The 21734-nt window shown below is 39.6% G+C and overlaps 1 protein-coding gene across 3 annotated transcripts in view; it reads left to right on the top strand.

Moving 5' to 3' along the window:
- The window catches only part of B3GNTL1 (UDP-GlcNAc:betaGal beta-1,3-N-acetylglucosaminyltransferase like 1), a 97686-nt gene that overhangs the window by 48210 nt on the left and 27742 nt on the right, over nt 1–21734 (top strand). For all 3 annotated transcript variants that reach the window (XM_039716038.1, XM_039716039.1, XM_039716040.1), the window contains one exon: nt 20387–20482. In XM_039716038.1, coding sequence (XP_039571972.1) covers nt 20387–20482 — 96 coding nt within the window. The remainder of the gene's footprint in view (nt 1–20386; nt 20483–21734) is intronic.

A 21734-nucleotide genomic window follows, 5' to 3' on the forward strand; every position in this document is an offset into this window, starting at 1 on the left:
AACATCAGAATTACTGGATATGTTTATTCTGCTACAGAAACTTTGGGTTGTTCCAGTAAATTTATTTTCTCCTCAGTTTTACATATTCCAACTGTCATTTCTGTGATTGCAGCTATGTAGAATCCAAAGCCAGGCCTTGAGGATCTGGCAGTTGTACATTCTAATGTGCTTCTCATGCCTCATTCCCACAGAAAGGAGACATCTCTGCCTTTGGGGTCCATTAAATATTGTAGTTTTTCGTGGGACAGGGTTTGACTGGGCTGTTAGAATGAGTGATGGGACAAATGGCCATATTGGCTTTCACTGGGCAGCACAGGGAAGTTCTGTATGGATTTTAAAATAGTAATTCATCTTGTAAATACCCATAGAAGCCTTATTTGGCAGCTCATTGTTCAAATCCTTTAATCTTGGGAATTTGCCCTTATGTTAGATTTTCAGCAAAGCTCTTCTCCTACAGTTTGTGCTGTTGCTTTAATATCATCACAGCTTGAGGTGCCTTGTTCCATAATCCTCTATAAAAAGCACTGCTAGCCTCTTGGAAATGCATTTCTGTGCATGACATTTTTTAATTTGAGCTGACTTCTTCAGTTTTGTATTGAGGAACACGATGGATTTGCTCTGATTTCCATCACTGAGCTGTGGCAGGGAGATTGACGAGCAGAACCCCCTTGTGCAGGGTTCACAATTGCAGCAAAAATTAAGGGTGGATTAGGGCAAGATGCACAGCTCCAGGTGAGGAATTGAATATCCACTGTATGTGAATCCCAGGTCTATCACCTGTGATAAAATGTGGGAAACTGCCATGGGTGGTCGAGGGTACAGAACAACTTCTGTAGAATCATCGAACCCTGGGATGGTTTTGGTTGTAAGGGGCCTCAAAGCTCATCCAGTTCCACCCCCTGCCATGGGCAGGGGCACCTTCCACTGTCCCAGGCTGCTCAGAGCCCCATCCAGGTGGCCTTGGGCACACCCAGGGATGGGGCAGACACCTCTGGCTCTGATGTGTTGCTGGTACTGCAGATTTCTGTCTCAAGACACAGCCCAGGCTCGTGCCCAGGAGTGCTGCCTCTGCCTCTGGTGAAGTGGATGCAAGAACCCCGATGTTCCCGTGGCAAGTAAAAGGTTGTCAGAAGCAAATGGATCATATTTTCAGCTGGGAATGGTTGGTGTGGCTGCCTAGCCAAAATGTGTGTGCCTTACAGAGGTAAGTGAGCAGATGAGAACACAGTTCAGTCTTGTCGAGTCCACTTGGGGCTTTTCATCTGCTTCAAAATGCTTTGAAGGGAGACAAAGACTGGACTTATGCAGGTTTCCCATTATTAGTCCTAATAGTTTATCTGAATTTTCAGGTGGGTGAAGCTGATTATTTGTTGTTGACAGAAGGACTGTGTAGGGAACTTGTCCTAACAAGCAGTGATTGTGTGATTAGGAGAGTTTAATAAAGAAGAGGAATTCTGATTCATTCATGGTACTTGGTTTGTTGACAGTTAATGTCATTTTCACTGAATGAAATCTATCAGTGTTGCTTATATTTTCAAGCTATTTGCAAGTGCTGGTATTCTGAAGCATTATTGTTTGCATCTAAGACCAAAGTTAAGACCTGTAGAAATCAGGAAATATTCCTAAAAAAATATAAAAACTTAATTTTGATGTCTCAAATTTAGATACTTTGTAGTGTGATTATTGTAGAATTACAGAAACTGTTTTGCTGAGAAATAATTCACATTTTGAAAAGGGCATTTTGTAATTTCCATCGTTATGAACTATTATAGTTATTTTCATAAATGAAACTGGACAGCACTGATGTGTTTATAGTCACAGATATGTTACCAATGTAACTTGTTTTATTTACACATTGCATTCCTTTGCTTTGGCAAGAGCAGTGCAGGGCCCTAGAAGTCATCTATTACATTGGAAGGGAACAATACAAAATATAACTTGTAATATCCAATATTTCTTTTCAAAGCCAAAGTTTGCTAAGATAAAAATTGTGATAACTTTCAGATTATAACTGTTAAGGTAAATATTGTAGATTTCATAAAGAAAAAATAAACTGTTACTAAAATACAAATGTAACCAATACAGATGTGGTTACTAGTCCAGGATCTTTACCATTTATATGTTTAGAGCTATGTAGGACCATTCTTTGTCTATTCAAAAATAATCTTCTGATCCAGATAATAAAATTATCGCTCTCTAATTGTACCCTCTGCCTCCACATTACATAAAATTAAGTTAATTAGTTTTTTACTGGGGTCTATTTTTTGTTCAGGCATATAAATTAACTGTAAAAATTGAGCACTTCCATTTTGACAGGAAGTAGTTTCTTATAATGAGACATAATTTATGATATAAATACATGCTGAATCAGGCATTGTAATGCAGATGACCTAGTGGCCCTGTATGATTTCTGAAGCTTGGCCTTGAATGCAAGTTCTTACTTAAAAAAGGGAGGGAAGAAGGGCAAACTGGGGGAGAAATTCCCACAGCTCAAAATATTTCTAAAGCTGCCTAACAAAGCAGCTTTAACTCTCTGTATAAAGCTTTCTCTAAGCAACTTGGTGGGTCTGGCATAAGTATCAACTTTGAACAAGATTTTCATTTCTAATCTCTTTTCCTGTCTCAATACTGAATTATGTTCAGAGTTTTCAGATCACGCTTGCCACAGTGGGGCACGGGGAAGCTGCCAAAGGCACAGGGATAGCTCTGTATTGATTACTGGGAGCAGGCAGACTTCTGACCTGCTGGAATTGCACTGGCTGTGGCTCCTAAGAGAGATAAAATATTTACCTCATCTCTTGAAGTGATACTCTATTTAAAGTATTCTCTTTTTTTTTTATTCTATTAAAGTATTAGTCTCAGATTAATTCTTATATCGCAAACTTCTTTTATAGGTTGGGAAGTACATGATGGATGCAAACAATGCAGACAAAAAGTGGGATTTTGGAAAGTGAGGTGTGCACTTTTACTGTTGACTTTTTCTGTCATCAGCATATTCCTGAAGCATTTATTATGATTTTTTTAAAAAGCACATGTCTGATGGATAGCAATTCTGCTTGTAAGTGAAAACACTCATGGCCACTGGATCTTTAGGTTCAAAGTCTTGCAGTGTCAGCCTGGAACAGAACTTCAATAGTTGGATTTTGTTGCTGCAGGTATTTTCCTATCCAGAAACACAGAGGTCTCATGGCCAGCCTGGCATCTCTGAAATGGGCCCATTGTTAGGGTGTATGTGTGCAGTAAGTTAAGCACAAGGTGATGTCACCTCGTGCATCTCAGTGGTCACTCAAATGATCTGAAGGACCAGATGGTTCCTCCACTGCTAAAAAGTGCAGTTTTCTTGTGCAAGTTTTAAGGAGATTGGAGAAGCTGAGCCCTGCTCCTGTGATACTGTCACAGGGCAAGTTTTCCAGGGAAACTTCAAACAATGAAGTGAATGCACATCCAGAAATCAGCTTTTGATGGTGTAAAAGAGACATTTTCAGCAGCTTTGTGAGTGTGCTTTGCTTTCAGGCTGTTGGAACTGCCTGAATTGTACAGGTGGTTATTTCCCCCACTCTGTTCTGACTCCTAGCTGAGACTTCATTGCCTTCTTTGTATAGTTCATTTAACAGGTTTGTCCCTCATAAACAAGATTGTAGCTCCTACTCCAGCTGTCACTACCCAGAAGCTTTCTACAAAACATATATGATTAAACACAACTAACATAAGTCATTAACATAACTCAAAACATTAACATTTACTTTCTTAGAAGTGATGGGGGCCTTTTTCCCCATCAGGATTTCCTATCCATCTTTTCTGTGCACCTCTGCAGTCATGGGCAAGTATCAGCTCTGGAAAAGACCTGAAAAAAAGGCATCAGTATTGGAAATGAATTATAAAAACTGTCAGCTTTTCTGTGTGTCTTTCTTTAATGTATTAGGCACTGATCACTGGGAAAGCCTGGTTAATCTGCTGAGTGAGATCAAAAAGAAAAATAAACTTCAGTTCAATTTAGTGCTGCCTGAGATTTATGGATCCTGTGCTGCTCATGTCTGGTTTTTTAACCTGCAGCTCTAGAATTTGGCAGGCTGTTTTCTCCATAGAGGTCTGCTTGCTGTCTGCTGAAACATCATTTGGGCAGCAATGAAGTCAGTGTAGCAGGGACAAGTGCAATTTCCCCATCTTATATTCTTTCTTATATGAAGTGATCAAATATAGTAAATCCCAGTAAATAAAGTCTTAAATTTTTAATTTTAAAATTAAAAAAAGGGATTTTTGAAGGGGTATTGTTGTGGGTCTCCTCTCTGCAGTATTAAAGTGCAGGATTTTTCCTCCTGTGGGAAGATAACTGGTTCAGTTCAATGTGTTCTGTGTTTCAGGCTCCTGTTACAGAAGATGTTCTTCCAGCAGTAAGGGCTGTGTTTGGGGCTCAGCTTGGTGCACAGCTGGTCTGTATGAAATAATTGACAGTTCTGTAGCCCAGTTGTTTCCTTGCTGTTTCCTGGAAGGGACAGATTGGGTTCACCAGCTTAATCCCCAAACATGTGGTCCATATTCGAATACGAAATGAGGCGGAACTGTGAACAAGCTTTCTGTTTGGTTGGATTTATTTTGGTACATGCCAAATCTATATTCTGTGCATGTGCATCCCCTGGGACCTCTTCCCAAGCAGCTACTGTGACCCTTATTTCAGACCAGTATCCCAATTCCTTCAGGCAGGGGAGGGGGGGATTCCAGGCTGGACCTTAACCTTGGGACAGATTCCATTGAGAGGCAATGTTTATGCAAAGACAAATAGAAACCTTACTCCTCTGCACTTTCTGCTTTCTGTGACACCAAAAAAGAGCAAATGTTAATGGCAAGAAGCAATTTTTGATTAATGATTGAAATTATTCTCTTCATCTTCCATGTATTGTATGAAATCTGTAAAGAATATATTTTTGATATATTCTAAAATCTCTACAGCTGGGCAAAGAGTGTGAAAATGTATTTACAGGTTTCTATTTGATGTAGCCTAATTTAGGATGGATTTAGGAAATTCATCAGTTAAACAGTGTAGATTAAATTTAAAACAAATCCACATGTTTTAGTCTGTAAGTGCAGACATTTATAAAATAAATTGGTGTATCATGTTACTTTTGTTTTCTTTAAAATGACTTCATGTGAATTAGACTTGAGTGTGGAGTTACGTGTCAGAACATGTTGAAAGGTATTAGCCATACACACAGCATCACCTCTTTGGGTTGTGTAGATGGGCAAAATTTGGGGTGTTCTGAACTGTTGCTGTGATGGGATAAGCTGATGAAAGCAACAGCTATTTCTTGTCATACTCTAGTTTCTTTACCCATGCAAAATCTGGGGGTTTTTCTACTTAAAGCATCAAAGGAAGCAAAGATAAGCCATTGCTTTTCTTGCTGTCCCCAGCCTTGTACATTTTTCAGTCTTATCTACAGTTTTTGGGTCCTGCCCAAAGGCCTTTCATAGGGTGCTTTAATTTCCATCACCTTCCCCCCTGCTCCATTTCCCTCCTTAGGTCTCCTCATTTTGCTTCAGTTATCTGTTCCATACTGAAATTTGAATTTAATTTGATTTTCCTGGATACTGGTCAACAGCTACAATTGTCATCCTGAGGAGATTTTGGCCACGTGCACCTGAGCAGTGTCTGGGCATTTTTGCTATGGGGCATCTGCAGAGGAGGCTGAGGACATATTCAGCAGAGCTGAATTTTAGCCTACTTTTATCTTTGATTCTTTCTTTTGTAATCTTAGTTGTGATTAGTTTTCTTTTCTTCCCAGAGGACACTAATGTTGTACCTTTTCAAACACAAAAAGCAAAATTTATGTTGTGTTACTCAGTGATGCTCTTTGATCAGAAGATTGTGTTAACAATTTCTTTTAATTTTGAGACCAGGAGAGAAATGCCCAAGGGTGCCATAAATAATCTGTGAGTTTCAAGAGCCTTTCTTTTAGGTATTTTCTCCCTACAGTATTGAAACTTGTGATCTGTCACCAAAATGTGAGTTATTTAACGGAGTTTTGTAGCACAATGTTGTGTCTTTTGCTGAGTTTAGGGGGAAGCTATTTACTCCTCTTGACTGAGGACAGAATGTGTGGTCATGCTTTTCTTCACTGCCATTAGCTGCTAACAAAATACCTTCAAATATTTGCAAACACTCAGAACCAGAGCAGCCTCAGAGCGTTGCCCTTTGGTTAAGAAGATTTTTCATGTACAAATCAATCATGTGCTGGCTCTGGCTGGGCTGCAGTTCCCTTTCCTCACTGTTCTGCTCTGATATCTGGGCTGGTTTGGATATCACACTGTGATTTGGCCAGGGCTGAGCAGGGATCCCAAATTCCTGCAGGGCTGGGAGGGGACCTTGGCTGGGCCCAGGGATGTTCCTGCAGTGTGATGGCACCTTCTGTGACAGCTCCTGAAAGGTGCCTGTGCTCAGCTGGGGCTGGGCTCTGTCTCCAGGAACTGACACAACCAGAGCACACAGTCCAAGGGAAATACAGGTTGGAGATCAGGAAGAAGTTTTTCACAGCAAGGGTGATAAAGTTCTGGAATGGCTGCCCGGGAAGGTGGTGCAGTCCCCATCCCTGGGTGTGTTTAACAAAGCCTGGATGTGGCACTGGGTGCCAGGGTTCAATTGAGGTTTTGGGGCTGGGTTGGATTTGATGATCTTGAAGGTCTCTTCCAATCCAGTGATTCAGTGATAAAAGCCACAGGAAAGAAAGGGGACATTGGTTATTAAGGCATTTGTTTTCCACCGCAGCCTCTCTGTGTACTGAGGCCCCAGGAAGCAGCCAAACATTCCCTGCTACTGCGAAATGGAGAATAAATCATCTTTTTCCTATTTTTTAATTTGCTTCCACGCTCAGCCTTCACTTTTTGTTTTTATTAAACTGCCTTTATCTTGACCCATGAGCTTTTCACCTTGTTTTCCCCCCATGCTGCTGAGGAGGGAGGTGAGAGTGGCTTGGTGGGCACCAGGGTCAGTTTTGCACGAGGGCTGCACAGCCTTGGAGCTGTGGGACACAGGCCAGTGGCTTTCAGGACAATTCCTCCTGTTTACGAAAAGCAGCAAAAAATGGCAAAGAAATGCTTTGCTCCAGCTGTTGAAAATGAATTACAGCACAGGCCCACACAGTAGCAGAGGATGCATTTCTACATTTCCACAATTACTGTAAAGCTGTGGGGTCCATTTGCTGTCTGAGGGCTCCTGCAGGAGCTGGGAAACATTAACTGGATTGGTTGAGACTGATTTTAAAACTGCATCCTCAGGAATGGCTTCAAAAATACAGCATAAAGGTTTTCATTCTCTCCTGCTTTAGAAAGCCTTGCTTCCCTGGTTTTGTCCAGGGAATGGTTTATTCTGGCTAAATGGAAATATTTAGAACACGAAGGACATTCCTGACAAGATTATGTTTTTTAATATGAAATGGATTTGGATTTTAAATTCTTTTGCTGTTTGAAATGTTGATGTTTGGAATTGTGGTTGGATTTGTGAAGCAGCTGCAGTGCTGAGGGTATCCTGAGTTTGCAGCTGGCTAATGAGAAAGGATGTTGACTTGGACAATACCAATTACTGACCTTATTAGTCTTAGCAATGGTAAGTCTGTCTTGGAAAGAAAAGAAATTATGTCTAGAACAATATAGAATGACAAAGCTATTGTGACAACAGGTGATAAGACTGAAAAAATGAGTGAAACTCTAAGCTTGTCAGAAATATGCATTGTTTGATTCAATCAAAAACAACATTGACCCAGTATATTTACCAAAAATGAAAGGAATGAAATATGCTTGAAAAACGAATTTTTGTATCAATGTTCATCACTGAAAAACTTCATTTGAGATTTAAAAGTTGGTTCCCTCTGCTAAAACACTGCAGTGTAAAAGAAACTGGTCTCTATGTACCCATTCTGCTTTCATAGCACTTCTGATTTATACACAGTTTAATGCAGTGAACATTGAGATTAGTTTTTTGTAAACTACTACCAAAGCTGGAGTAATTAACAATTTCTGTGAAGTGCCATGATTAGCAAAAGCATGGGTTTGGGGGAAAGCATGGTGGTTTTAACTTGAATGAGATGGTTTAAATCACTGATAGCTCTCCTGATAATGCTGTATACCTCCAAGGACAAACGAACACCTTAAGGTACAAAAGCTTTTATTTTAGCTAGAATTTTGTTAACTAATTCCATAGTATTACAGCTTGTATTAGTCTACCTCTTCCAGAAATACTTAAATCATGACACTGATCTTAAAAGTTTCCTTTTATTTATTTACTTCAATTTGTGTGAGGAGGTGAGAGGTCTCAGGGTGCAGCAGAAATGAGAGTCCAGGGGTGGTGGTTGTTGCTCAGCAAATGCTGTATGTTCTTCTCAATGTTTGACTGTTAGACTGAACAGTATTTAAACAGAACTCAAAGCCCAGAACAGCTGTGACAGCAGAGGAAGTTTTGAGTCTTCTCCATTTTTTTTCTTTTATTCTTTCTTTTAATTTTCTTGAAGATCTTGTTATATCCCTTTCCTTTTTCTTCAAAGGACGTCTGGATTGTTTTGTGTTACCTGAAGGAAAGTCTCAGGCATTTGACAGTGAGTGACACGAAAGGCAAACTGCTCCCAGTGCCATCTCATCCCTGGTCCCACTGCTGTGGGAGCAGGCACTCAGGGAGGATCAGGGTCAGCCTGTTTTTTGAGAGGCTTTTCATTCTTCACTCATGATTCTTCATCCATTTTCCTTCATCATTCTTCATCCATATTTTCCTTTAAAAAGCTGGTTTTTTCTTCCTCTAATCTCAAAACAATTTTTGTGGGGCAGAATAACACATGTGCAGCAAAATTGCTGTTCATAAATGGCTCAACCTAAATATTTGAACACGGTTTGGGATGTCCAGTGGGGCCCAGTGGAATTAACAGGGATGAGCCAAGGGAGAGGATGTGCAGAAATGTATCCAGGCTGAAAGCTTGCAAGTTGGAAACTTTACAACTTGGAAACTGAGAATAAGCCTAGCCTGTCACTGAAATATCCAAAGTAATATGATGAGGCTGAGTAAAACTTGTCCAATCATCTTTTGGTGGTGCTCAAATAAAAGTGTCTGTTATTTTTTGACCAGGCTTCCCACAGTGGTGGTCAGTCCTCTGAGTCTGTCAGTGTTGAGACATTTGGAGAGTGCCCCCAAAACCATATTTTAATTTGGTCAGCCCTGAAGTGCTCAGGATGATCACTGTAGGTCTGTTCCAGCTGAAGCAGTGTATTTACTCTGTTTTGCTCAGTGTGTATAAAAATGGGATTTTTAAAATTGCAGCTGTGCTTTAAAATATTTATACTTCCTTAAAAATGTTGAGGTATGATCTTGATGTCCAAATGATTTGGGCTTTGGGCAGAAATGTTGCAGCAGAAATGTTTCTGTTCTGGGCATGATGACCATGAGTTTTATCCCAGTGATGAATTCATGTTGCTGATTCCCTGATGTGGCTTGGGGGGGCACCTAATGCCCCTTCTCCCCTCTCAGAGCCCCTCTGCCAGCCTGCAGGGGATGTTGGAGGTGCAGCAGAGGGCTAGGATGGATCAGAAATACAAATATCCCATCAGCTGTGCACTGGATGCAGCAATTCCACTCATGTCAGCAAAGGTAGTCCAGATTTCCACTGATAGAAGTGGAAACAGAACCATCTCCCACTGCATTAAAACACTGTCCAGCTGCTTGGTAACACTTATTAACTTTACATTTTGCAGATACTGTATATAAACCTGCTCTGTGTCTTTCCTAAGTGGCAGCTGGTATAAACACAGCATCGTGGTGCAGCATGAAACATGTGAGAAGCTCCCCTTGCAAGAGAAGGGAAGAGCTTATTATAAACAGCCCAATTCACATTCAAGTGCTTGAAGTGTCACACTTGCTGCACTGCTGCAATCTTGGCACTCGGGGAAGCACCCAGAGGGTGTGGATGGGCTGTGGGATCCTTCCCTCTGCTCCTCTGCTGCTGGGGTCTCTGGGATCTAAGGGGGTTCTGATCAGCCTGGAGGGTGTTTTATTGCTCACCCCCATGGCAGCTGTACGGTACAAACAGCAGCAAAAATCAGAGCACTGTATTCCCTACATCCTCCTAAAATTAAGTTTTCTCATGTTTCAATGGAGTAAGAAAACAAATTGAAATTTTGGCTGAGCAGGACAACTTTTCACGTTCCATGAGCATTAACGTGGCAATGTCTCCTCTTCATTTGCATTAGCAAGAAGGACTTGCCAGGCAATATTTTGTATTTTTTCTGTTTAGGAATGGTGTTGCTGACTTTGGAGGTTTGAGGCCAGAGCTGGAATTCCTCCTCTGTGGCTGATTCCTCAGTGACCATCCCTACACTGACACAGACAGGCTTTCAGAGCCCACTGGGTGCCAATTTTCACAGTGTTAGTTGAATTTACAAGTCCTGGCGGTATCAAACCTCTTTAGTTTTATCATCTTTTGGCAGTATTTGGCAGTATTTGAAGTTTTTTTAAGTTTGGTGGGGATTTTTTGTGTATGGCGTTTTTTTGTTGTTGTTTTGTTTGTTTGTGGGGTTATTGTGGGTTTGTTTATTTGGTTTGGGGTTTTGTTGGTTTTTCTGGGTTTTGGTTTTGGTTTTTGTTGTTGTTGTTGAAGATGATGTTTTTATCATGATATTGGCTGTGAGGCTGAAATGCTTCAGCCAGTTTTGGGAGATCACAGCTTGCTGCTCTTCTCCTGAATTCAAATTAGAAAAGATGACTTGATGCTGGTGGATATGATGTGAGTGACCATCACAACATAAATATCTGTCCTTTATAGATGAATTAGCCTGTTTTTCAGGAGGCTCATCATTTTTCATCAATATTTCCTTTTAAAAAGCTGCTTTTTTCTCCTTCCAATCTCAAAACAATTTTTCTGGGGGAGAATAACACATGTGCATGTGTGCAAAATTACTGTTCATAAAAATGTATCAACCTGACTAAATATTTGAACATTTGCAGCTTGCCTGCTGATGGAATGGTTTCCTGAATCAGATTAAAAGATTTTTTCTGAGATTTTGCTGATTTTAGAACTTGGACTTCAGATCCTTCTGGTTCTGGGATTTGTTTTCATGTAGGATCAGCTTGTGAAATGCAGTTTTGAAAAGGGCAGAGATCCTCATTTCCAAAAAGATATTATAATATATATTTTATAATAAATAGGAATTCATTTTTGATACACTGATTTTACTTAATACAAAGCTAAGTTGGGTAAAGCCCTATGGGGAAATCTGATTTCATTCCTTTTGATCTTTTTTTATGCTGACATTGTACTTGAGTTTCAAAGCTGTGGTTGTTTGTCACCAGGATAAACAAGCAGCACACACAAAGTTCTCGTTTCTAATTTTAGGGAATTTGGGGGAAATTAAGCTTTTATCTAAATTCTGTGAAGGAATGACAGGGAAATAATTATTATTAAATACTTTTAACCACAGTATTTTAAAGACACATTGTTATTGTGCTTTTTTTGTGTTACATTACCTTTTCTCAGAATTTGTAGTTCACAGACCTGAAACCTCATTTAAATCTTAATCATTTTTAGCAGGATGTGTGAGACAAACAAGGGTGTTTATGTTGAGTGACCCATGGAGCTCTCAAAGATATAAATCACAAGAGCTGCTTAGCAGATCCTTCCCAGCTGGTGCTACAACCATGGTTCAGTATAACCAAAACTGCTGCTCTGTTTTTAAATTTTAAATTGCATTAAGTACTATTGTAGCATCTGTTTCCTCCACTGATTTTCAGCTTCTTGGCAAATGAAAAATCAACATTTTCTATTCTGATTCAGTTGGTTTCCTTTAGATAGTTATTAATAGTTTTTCTCTGATATTATAGCAAGACCCTTTAATGCAGATGCCCTTACTATTTATTGATGGTAGATGCTGAGGGCCATATAGTAAATATCTACTGTCTGTTTGGTGTGAATATTTCTGCAGGACAGGATAAGAAGATTATATTTAAAAAAGAATGTAAAAAATCCTTTTCATATGCATAGCACAATTGAATTCCTCTTAATTCTTTGATCATTTTAGCTGCACTTTGCTTATTATCAGCTTCATATTGTGTATTAAACCACTTTTTTAGACATGATTTCTTTAAAAATTAATTTAATCTTAGTGGAGAAAATAATTCCATCAGTTTGAGGATAATTATAATTGTCTAATTATAGGACTGCTCCAAAGCAGGAACTGGAAATGCCAAGTTCAGTCAGAATTTCAGAATTTTAGGAATGAAAATTCAGGAATTTTAGGAATGAATTTTAGGTGATGCACACCCAGAGGTACAGTGTGACTTCCAGCTGCCCATGCTGTGAGAGGTTGGAGGTTGCACTCAGTCACAAATTAATGAAATGTTGGTTGTGGTTCTGGCTGGGAAGCAGGGGAAGAACCTAAAAATCCAATCCCACATCTAAAACCATTAACAAATTATTCGGGAGGCTGAAAGAGGAGACTGCAGAGAGGAGGGAAAGCTTTGTAGTGCTCTCAGCTCTGCTTTGTCTCAGAATTTACAGACTGATGGGCACTTAATTTCTATCTCTGCAAATGCTCAGGGTTGGTTGAGGTCTTTCCAGCTGTGTCTCCTGCACTGCTGAAAAACAAATTATTGTAAGAGACCACTGGGTTCTGGATGAATGCATTGGGTCCTTTTCATTATCAAAAATGTGTGTGTGTTTAAAAGCTGTTGCTGAGGTGATGGGGTTTTTACTCTCAGTATGTATCTGTTTTATAATAGAAGATTAGAGACAGTGTGCAGAAAGCTAAGACCCTGAGATCTTAAATTTTCCGCCTGTAAAATCTGCTGTTTGCTACAGTTTCTGCACTAGCAGCGACATTTATTTTTCTAAAATACATTTTTATTTTCTGTCTTTGCCTTGTTCTCCCCTTCACACTTTTGAAGGGTTGCAGAACTCAAATCAAACACTCTCAAGGCACTGGAATGCATTTGATGCTTTGATACTCCCCAAAGACTTGCAATATGATGGAAGACATGAGGGAGAGATTTAGGCTAAAGTTTGCTTTGATTTCCTAAAGAAAACATTCTTCTATTGCAGCTGTTAATCAGATAATCAGAATCTGTAGTTTAAGACCTGATCTAAATTTTCTCTCTTGCCTTCTTTAAAGGGTAAAAGTCTATAGGGAGAAAAAAACCCACAAAATAAATATAATTTATATTGGAATAAATACAGCGAGTTTGCATGAATATTTAATATTTCTCCTGTGGGTCTTTTGCATGTACATTAGCACACAGCTGAACTTCTCAAATTCAGAAGTGATCTCCTTCCCTACAGTTTGGTGCTTGTTTACAAGGTGCTTGTATTTCTTTCATTTAACTGAAGGTCATGTGTCCCCCACTTCCAAGTTGCATAAAACTTTTATAGCACGAGCTTTTATTTGAAAAAGAGAATTAGTATGAAGGATTTGTTGCACTCTCAGATAATCCTGAACATTCAGAAGTATTTCATGTTTCTCTCTCCAAATACCTGCATTTTAAAATTTGCTGAAGCTGAGATTTGCCAGGAGGTTTACTCACATTTCAGCTGAACATTAATTCTGGGAGCTGGTATGTAAAAAAGGTTCATGTGTTGAATTTTATGGGAGTTTGTTTTCCTCTTTGCCAGCACATTTTAGGGAAGCTTGTTAATTGTGGATAAGCATCAAGTACTTTAAGAGCAGGATAGTTTTATTTTTTAGCTACACACCATGCAGGGAGACACTTCTGTTGTCTATATTGTCATCTGTTAAATGCTGTCTAATAAATCACAAATATAAAAGCCAAATTCAGTTTTCATCTTGTGAAAATTCAATGTGCATGTGCACAAGTCAAATGGAAAGGTAATTTTTTGGACTTATTTTGCATGAGCATTGGTCAGTGTTGTTTCTTAGCAGATCTCTTGTTTGTTCTAATCACAATTTAGGACCTGCCAATATGACTTCAAGCAGATTTTCCGTCTTTTGTAGTAAAACCTCAGCACAAACAGCAAGCCAAGAAGACAACCAACCTCTTGGTGCAGAATGCTTTATTTTACTGCATGGAGTCATTCTTCCATTGTAACTACTTGACTCTTTAAATACTGGAAAACCTCCAAGAACTAGAGAAACTTTTTGTAAAGACCACTTTTAGTGGCCTACAGACCCCCCCCCCCAAAAAAAAAAAAAGCTGTAAGACATGCTAAAATCATACAGGCTGTTTCCTTTGCATGCAGCTATTGTTTTGGCTTCAGCAGTAGGTTAATTCATCGTCATTAGCAGGGAAAAGCTCTAAAAACGTCCAGAAGAATGGTGCTTGCTCTTGGGCATTCAGCTACAAAGCAGAGATATTCAGCCCTGTGGCCAGCCCTCAATTATCCCACACAATGGGGCTGGCAGGAGCTGCCTCCCAAAAAGCAAAGCCACAGCCAATTCCATCCATAGGAACTGGACTGGAAACCCAAAGTTAATATATTTGCTTGCAGCAAGTTTGTAAACAGTTTTGCTTTCAGCAGCAAATTTTAAGGGAATCTAATAACGTGGGTAAAGAGCAGCCTGCCATATGCTGCCTTTACCCAGCATTTCATTCTTTGTGGGGCTCTGAGATGTCAGGAGGAGGTGATGCCCTGCTGATACACACCCTGCTTTGCATTTCAGGTGGTGGATTCACTGCAGAGACTGGCTATGAAAATTTTATTTCACATAGGGAATGCCATTTGTAAAAAAAAAAATAGTATTTTCATGTAATGGTTGTGTAGCTGTAAAGAGGACTGTTGTACTTTTCTGAAAGTGAATGGCCTGGTGAAAAGCACTGGAAATGCAATAAACTGTGAGGAACCAGGGAGGTTCTTACAGCAAAATTCAGCTTTTCTCTCCCAGCTTTCCTCCCATTACTGTGCCCTCTGCATTCAGAGAAAGCATCACCTCACAGCTCCTCTCACTGGCTCTGCTCTGTTTCCTGCAAGCTCTGAGACATTCCAGCCTTCATTCAGGCTTCAGATCCAGAGGAAATCTCAGGGAGCTGTAGGTCATAAATTTTCCAGGAGCAGGAATACCTTCTTGGAGGTGCTGAATGTTCTCTGCTTTCACTGGCATTAGCAGCTCTCAGGACTCTCTTTCTCTTTTTTGATTAGTTTTGTAGCTTAGTAGAGTTTGGGATTGTGAAGGCTAAATCCCACTGATTTTCAGTCAGGCCTGCACCAGAATTTTTGTGTACACACCAGCTTTTCTGCACAGAGAGGCAAGGTATGGTTTATTTCAATAATCTGCTTTTTGCTGTGCTGGATTCCAGCTTCCTTAGAGGAGGATTTTCAGCTGCTCTGGAGGCTTGCAGTGATGAGGTGACACAGGCAGTTATTTGTACAGGCCCAGGAAAGGGTACAGCAGTTCAGTGCAGTGTAAACCAACGGCATGGAATCCATTCTACACTGCCTGCTTTTTTGTTCTAATCACAATTTAGGACCTGCCAATATGACTTTAAGCAGATTTTCTTTCTTTTGTAGTAAAAGCTCAGCACAAACAGCAAGCCAAGAAGACAGCCTCTTGGTGCAGAATGCTTTATTTTACTGCATGGAGTCATTTATCCTATTTTTCTAAATTTTCTAATTTCAATTTCTTTTTTCAATTTCCTAATTTCCAAATTTTTCCTAAAAGCTTCATAAAGCTCATTGTAGTTATTTTCTTTTGAAAAATCCTCTTTTGACCAGTACTTTGTTGAAGTAGGAAGAGTCTTTTTTTCCCTTCCCTACCCTCTGTACCTCTTGTCTCACACTACCTGATTGTGGATGTAAACCTGGTACACCTCAGGATCAAGGTCCTGGTACATTCATTGCTGAATTAACGCACAGATATCTTAACTCATCACTGCTTCAAGGTCAGGAATGATTCCCTTCAGCCCATGCTGTGCTTACAGAATCACTGTGGCCCTCCCCATGGGATTTGTTCTCTTTTCTTTTTCACCTTCTAAAGTGTCAGTGTATTCCCCTGGATATTTGAAAGCTTCATTTGTCTCAACAAATGTGTCAAATCCTTGATTTGTATGGATATAATTTTGGGAAAATGCTGTAGCATAAGTAGAATTAAATGTGTGGTGTGTTTGGGGGAATTAGCTCCTGGATAAATTAAATTAAATTAAATTAAATCTGTTGCTTTTGTGAGCTGCCTGGTTTCTCCTGTGTGTCCTGCATGGCACGATGGTATCTGATGTGACAAGGTTGTTTCACCATCTGCATATCTGCTTTTATCACTGTTGTTAGACTTTGATTTGCTGCTTCAGGAAAGAGAACTTTCCTCGAGGAGTTTCTGTAAACACACAAATGCCTTTCCCTGTACTGGAACTGAGGTTTTGCACTGAATTCTGGCATGGCCTGGGCTGAGCATCAGTGGGAACCAGAGTTCCATGTGCTGCTGACAGCTTTGAGACACAACAATGAAAGTCACTTTATCAGCTCTTTGTGCTCTTTAGATTTATTTTCAGAGAATCTTGTAACAGTTGGATGTAATTCGATAGCCAAACAGTGAACAAGAACAAATCAGTTTCAATTACTTGCTACTTGATCCTTGGAATAAACCCAGCTAGTTATAAAAGTTCTAAATAATTTAGTAAATAAGATGCTGAAATAGGAATTTGTGCCCATCATGTGGAGATGGAGATAGGTTATGACAACACTGTTCTTCAGGAATTCAAACCTTGAACAGGATTATACCTTGATCTTCTGGTTTTTAACATGAAATATTCAATATTTAGATTTTTTTTACAGCCTACCGTGTTCTGTAATTAATAACAAGTATTATTAATAAACATTAATCTTTCAATCCAGCTGTGTGGGAAAGGTTCACAGGCCCAACCTGCTCTCAGAATACTGAATTAATTCCTCAAGGAGGTCTGGAAACCCACTGGTGTTCCAAGGTGACACAAGACATTTGTAAAGCACAGTTGGAGGATATTTCCAAGAAAACTAAACATAGTTGATGGCGCCATCATTCAAATTCTGTTTTTGATTGATTGTCAAGTTAAGACTAGCATGTCCTCTTTGTTTCTCTCGTTCCAGTCCATGCTATCTAAAAGATTTATGGATAAAATCTGGAGTGTCAGTCTCACAAAGTGAGAAATTGCAGTTTTTATCACAGAATAAGGCAATTTGACCATTTTTTAACACCTTGGCAAGAGTTTATGACAAGAATAGACAAAAAAGAAATACAGAGGAAACTTTCCCATCAGACTAAACCAAGGTGAAATATAGAATTTCCAAAGTGCAGAAGGTTGAGGTTATTTTTTTTTTCGCTTGAAGATAAAATTTCAAAAGCTCTGGAAGGTGGTTTTCAGAAGTTTGGCAGATGCCTCAGTGTTTCAGAACAGTTGTTAGTGTTTTTCCTGGCCAGTTCTCCTCCCATCAGAGTGGGTATTCAGTTTTATGTTTCAGCTGGACTCGAGCTGTGGGCAGTGACCAAGAAGGGAGGGTTTGTTTTCCTCTCCAAAGCTTTTCCTTCCCTCTCCAGTGTGTCAGTGGTATTGCTGCTCTGACCCCACGGTGAACTGATTCAGAGAGCTAAGGCTGTAGAAAACTAACACTAGAAACAAGGAAAATAATGGCTTTTTACTGATGTAGTGCTTTGATCCATCCTGGGGTCAGGAGAGTGCCAGTGCTGTGACTGGGGTGTGCAGCCAGAGGCAGAATGAGTGGGAGAGCTCTTAATTAATGTAAATGTGGTGTAAATGGAGATTTCTAGCAGTTTCATCAGCTTAGAGATCATTTCTGGATCATCTCTACTGCTGCTGAGAAGGGTTTAGTGCTCTCTGCTTGGTGCCCTGCTTTCCTACATCCTCCTGTGTGGTGGCATTGCTGATTTATGGTTTGTTGGATCAGGAGGTTCAGCTGACAACAACCACAAAGAGAATTTCAGCTTCACAGAAGTTATTCTTACATAGCAAGGCAAAGGTAGTGTGAATTTGTTCTTTGTGACAGCAGCACAAATAAATTTCCTAGAGTCAGTTTTGATGTTGCACTGTAAGTTTTCATGTAGGAAAAGTTTATTTGCCAATTCCTTGGCTCTCAGCTGCTGTGCTGTGCAGGTTTAAAGACCTTCTTGAAGGACAAAATCCTGAAATCATGTGTGCCATCATCAGTCTCTGTTTTGCCCGTGTGATTCTCCTCTGGTGTCTCTGCTGAGATGGACAGTGAGCCACAGAACACTGCTGGATTTAGGAGGGACATCAGTGTATGCAGTGTGTGATGGTCTGCTGTAAAATCATCATGTGTTAACATCAGGGCCTTTTGGAAGTGTCCTTTTAAATTTTCATAATAACAATAATATAAATAAAATAATTGTTTTTATTATAAAATAATATAAATTCATAATATAGCTAATAGAAAAGTAATATATTAAATATTTATTAAATAATAATAAATAATACAATCTAATAATATCTTTATTATAATATAAATAATATTATAATACTATTTATTATAAAATATTGATATATACTTATTTATTATTGTGAAATAGCCTGTTGTGTCTGGTTTCACTGAAGTGTCTGTGTCAGTGTTGTCTGGGATGTTTGGGAGGGATGCTCTTGGCACGTGAGAGCACAGCTGATGGCTGGGAGCCCCAGCTCTGAGGTGAAGTGCACTCCTGATCCCCGAGGGACCTGGCAGCTCGGAGGAAATGCCATTCTGGCCTCTGCAGACACATTTCACAAGTACCCACGGGCTCAAGACTTTCTTTTGAAGTTTTTGTGTCTTTCAGAAATGAGATTCAATGCAATGCCCTCTGGCCTGGCTTTTCTCCCTGCTGCTGTTTTCTTTTGGGATTACTCTTTGGTCATTGTTTGGTTCAGGCCATACTCAATTGCCCTTGTAATTAATGTGGAGCTAATAACCATGTACTCAGTAATCAGGCTGCTCTGCTTTTCTGGCCTTGTTTTGATTCCTTCAGCTCCCACTGACTCTTGGGGGGAGAATTTTACATTTAACACCTCTGAACTGGAGTATTTCATCTCTGGACAACCTGCTGATGAGTTAAGACATTAGGTGATAGGATTGTTCTGGCTAAATATGAGTGCCTAGAATTGGAATGTGTGGATGAAAATGAGTCACCCCAAGATTCTTTTAGGGACAGTGGAGTTCTGTTGGCATCCTGTGTGCTTCACCTGAAGTTTGGGAAAATGCCTGTTAGAAAAGTGGGAGTAGGTAATCTGCCATATTTTGATTGCATTTCTAATTTAATTCATTTGGACAATTGTTTTAAATGTCTTTATTTGGTTTTAAGTCCATGTTTTTCTGTGGAAATTGAAGTGGCCAAACGTAAGAGTTTGTGGAGCTCTCTCAGGCTGACATCAAGAGGAGCACCTTTAAAATGTAGATGCATGTGACAAATGTACACTCTTCATTTAAGCTGTACAGGAATATGAATATTACCACTGTCACATGAAATTGTCAGCTTACAGATCAGCACTGCCATTTGACTGACAGCAGTTGTGAAGTTGTTTTTTTCTGCCTTCATGGCCCAGGGTGTGCTCTGCAGTTCCTGTGTCTCTGCTGGAAGCAGGCACAAGCTCCTGCTTCACTTTGCACCTTGTGTTTGACAAGTTCAGTCTCCCCTTTGCCTGGATTCTTCATCTTGTGCAAAAGAAAGAACCAGTTTACCTCCTGTCATCCACATTCTGGCTTATTTCACAGTTATACTTGCAACAAGTTTGTTTAAAGCTTCAAAGACCCATTTGTATAGTTCTTGGCTGTCACAAATGAAGAGATGAACTTAATATTAACTCCCTTTTCTCTACTTAAAGCTCTTCCTTTCCAAAAACCTTTAATTGTAGGTACCCCTGGGTAGCAAATCCACAGTACTCAGGTGATGTTTAAAACAAATTGCATTTTACTTGTCCAAGCTTCATTAGGATTTAAGTGTCTTTGGCAGAAATAAAAGACCAGTGAAAGTTCATACTTAATATATGTATAAGGAATATAAAATGGAAAAAAAATCAGTGCTCAGAAAATGTAGGGTTCAGTTTAAGAGTTTGAACTTTCTGTAATTCTTCTCAATTACTTCACTTTCATATTAACATCATCATTATTGATAAAGTGCCAGCTCCAGTGTAATACTCTAAATTTGGAAAAATGTTTTAAGTACTCTGCACATGTTGCGGCTTGGGGGAGAAGAGAAGGTCGTGGAATATGGAGCAGGAGCCAGACTCACCTTTTGGGCTGTGGCACCTGGGAGATTCTGCTACACTGCCCTTCCAACACTAAGCACCTGCTAAATTTCCAGCACTGGCTCTTCTCAGTGTTCAAAATTGCTGAAGGGTACAGGCATAACTTCAGGTGGATGTGTGAGGTCTGCTTTGTTCCTCAGCAGCTGCTGGGTTTGACATTTTGTTAACTGAATGGATTTTCCCCTCTTTTTTCCCTAGGTGTTCACCTCCCATGGGCCTACTGTGGTCATGCCAACCTGGTTCTGCTCTCGAGAATGGTTTTTTCATGTGGGAAGATTTGATGAGGGTGGAAAGGTGAGTGCTGCAGGTGATCTGTAGTCCAGGAGCCATCCCTTTAACAGCCTCTACCTGTTATTAAGGAAAAATAGGGAAGGGATGTAGATGAAAACTGAGCTCTAAAAAAGCCTGGGCCGTACAATTTTTAAAATAAACCAATCTCCAACCAACTGAAATTGTTTGGGAATAACCCTGGAATGGAAGGACCCACCTGAGGTTGTCATTGTAACACATCTATTGGATGTGTCAGCAAACCTGGAAAAATTGAAGGTTTCAGACACCAAAGCTCCTCTTTGATCTCTGGAATAGATGCTAAAAACAGGTGAGCCCTTAGTTTTGTTATGAGCTGGGTGAGGTCGGTTGCTGAAAGAAATTGGGAGGGAAGAAAGGTGAAGAATGGCAGAGGGACAAAAGCATCTTCATCTAAGGGGGAAGATTGATAGCCCTGAGAGGAAAAAAGAAGTGCCGTAAAACCACTACCACTAAAACTCATTTATCCACCTGTCCACTTGTCAGTCTTGGTTCTTGTGCTCGTCCTTGGAAGATTTTAAGTAGCTTCTCCTCAAGGATCAGAGCTGAAAGGTTACAAATTCAATACCTGTGGTCTCAGAAGTGTTTTTTCCCTGACAGTTAGGTGTTCTTTGTCTTTATGAATTTCCTGTATGAGTTCAATTTAATTGCTTTAAGCTCATCAGTGTGTTTATGGAATAAAATCCATGGGTGTCCGTTAGCAGTGTTTATTGTGGTAGTTGAAATATGTTGGCAAATAGATCTAATTTAAACACATTTGGATCCATTTTGTGTGGTTTGGTTCTGAGAGGTTTTGCTTCCAGTGGTTTTGGTGAGATTTTAGAGCTAAAATGGGTGGTTCTGATTTTTTTTTTTCCAAAGCTTTCATTTATTAGCACTCTAAAACAAATCTGCTAAGGCTATTTCCTATTTAATTATTTAAACTACAACAGATGATGATGATGATGATTATTTTTATAGTTTTTAAATGAAGCCCTTCAGTGCCATGCAGTGTGTGTATATATATACATGTGTGTGTATGTATGAGGATATACAAATATTATTCTTTGGGTTGCCAAAAAATTATAATTATAAGGAGACAGCAGAGAAAGAACTGAATTGTTTAGAGCAGTGAAAAGATTTGCCCTTAATTACATGGAGTGAAAGAGCTGGGAATGGTGCCTGGCTCCCAATACAATCTACATTTGCTGACCCATGCTCTTTATTTCTTTTTTATTATTATTTCTTATCATTGTATTTT

The sequence above is a fragment of the Passer montanus genome, unplaced genomic scaffold (assembly GCF_014805655.1).
Source record: "Passer montanus isolate IOZ18808 unplaced genomic scaffold, ASM1480565v1 scaffold35, whole genome shotgun sequence".
Taxonomy (NCBI): domain Eukaryota; kingdom Metazoa; phylum Chordata; class Aves; order Passeriformes; family Passeridae; genus Passer; species Passer montanus.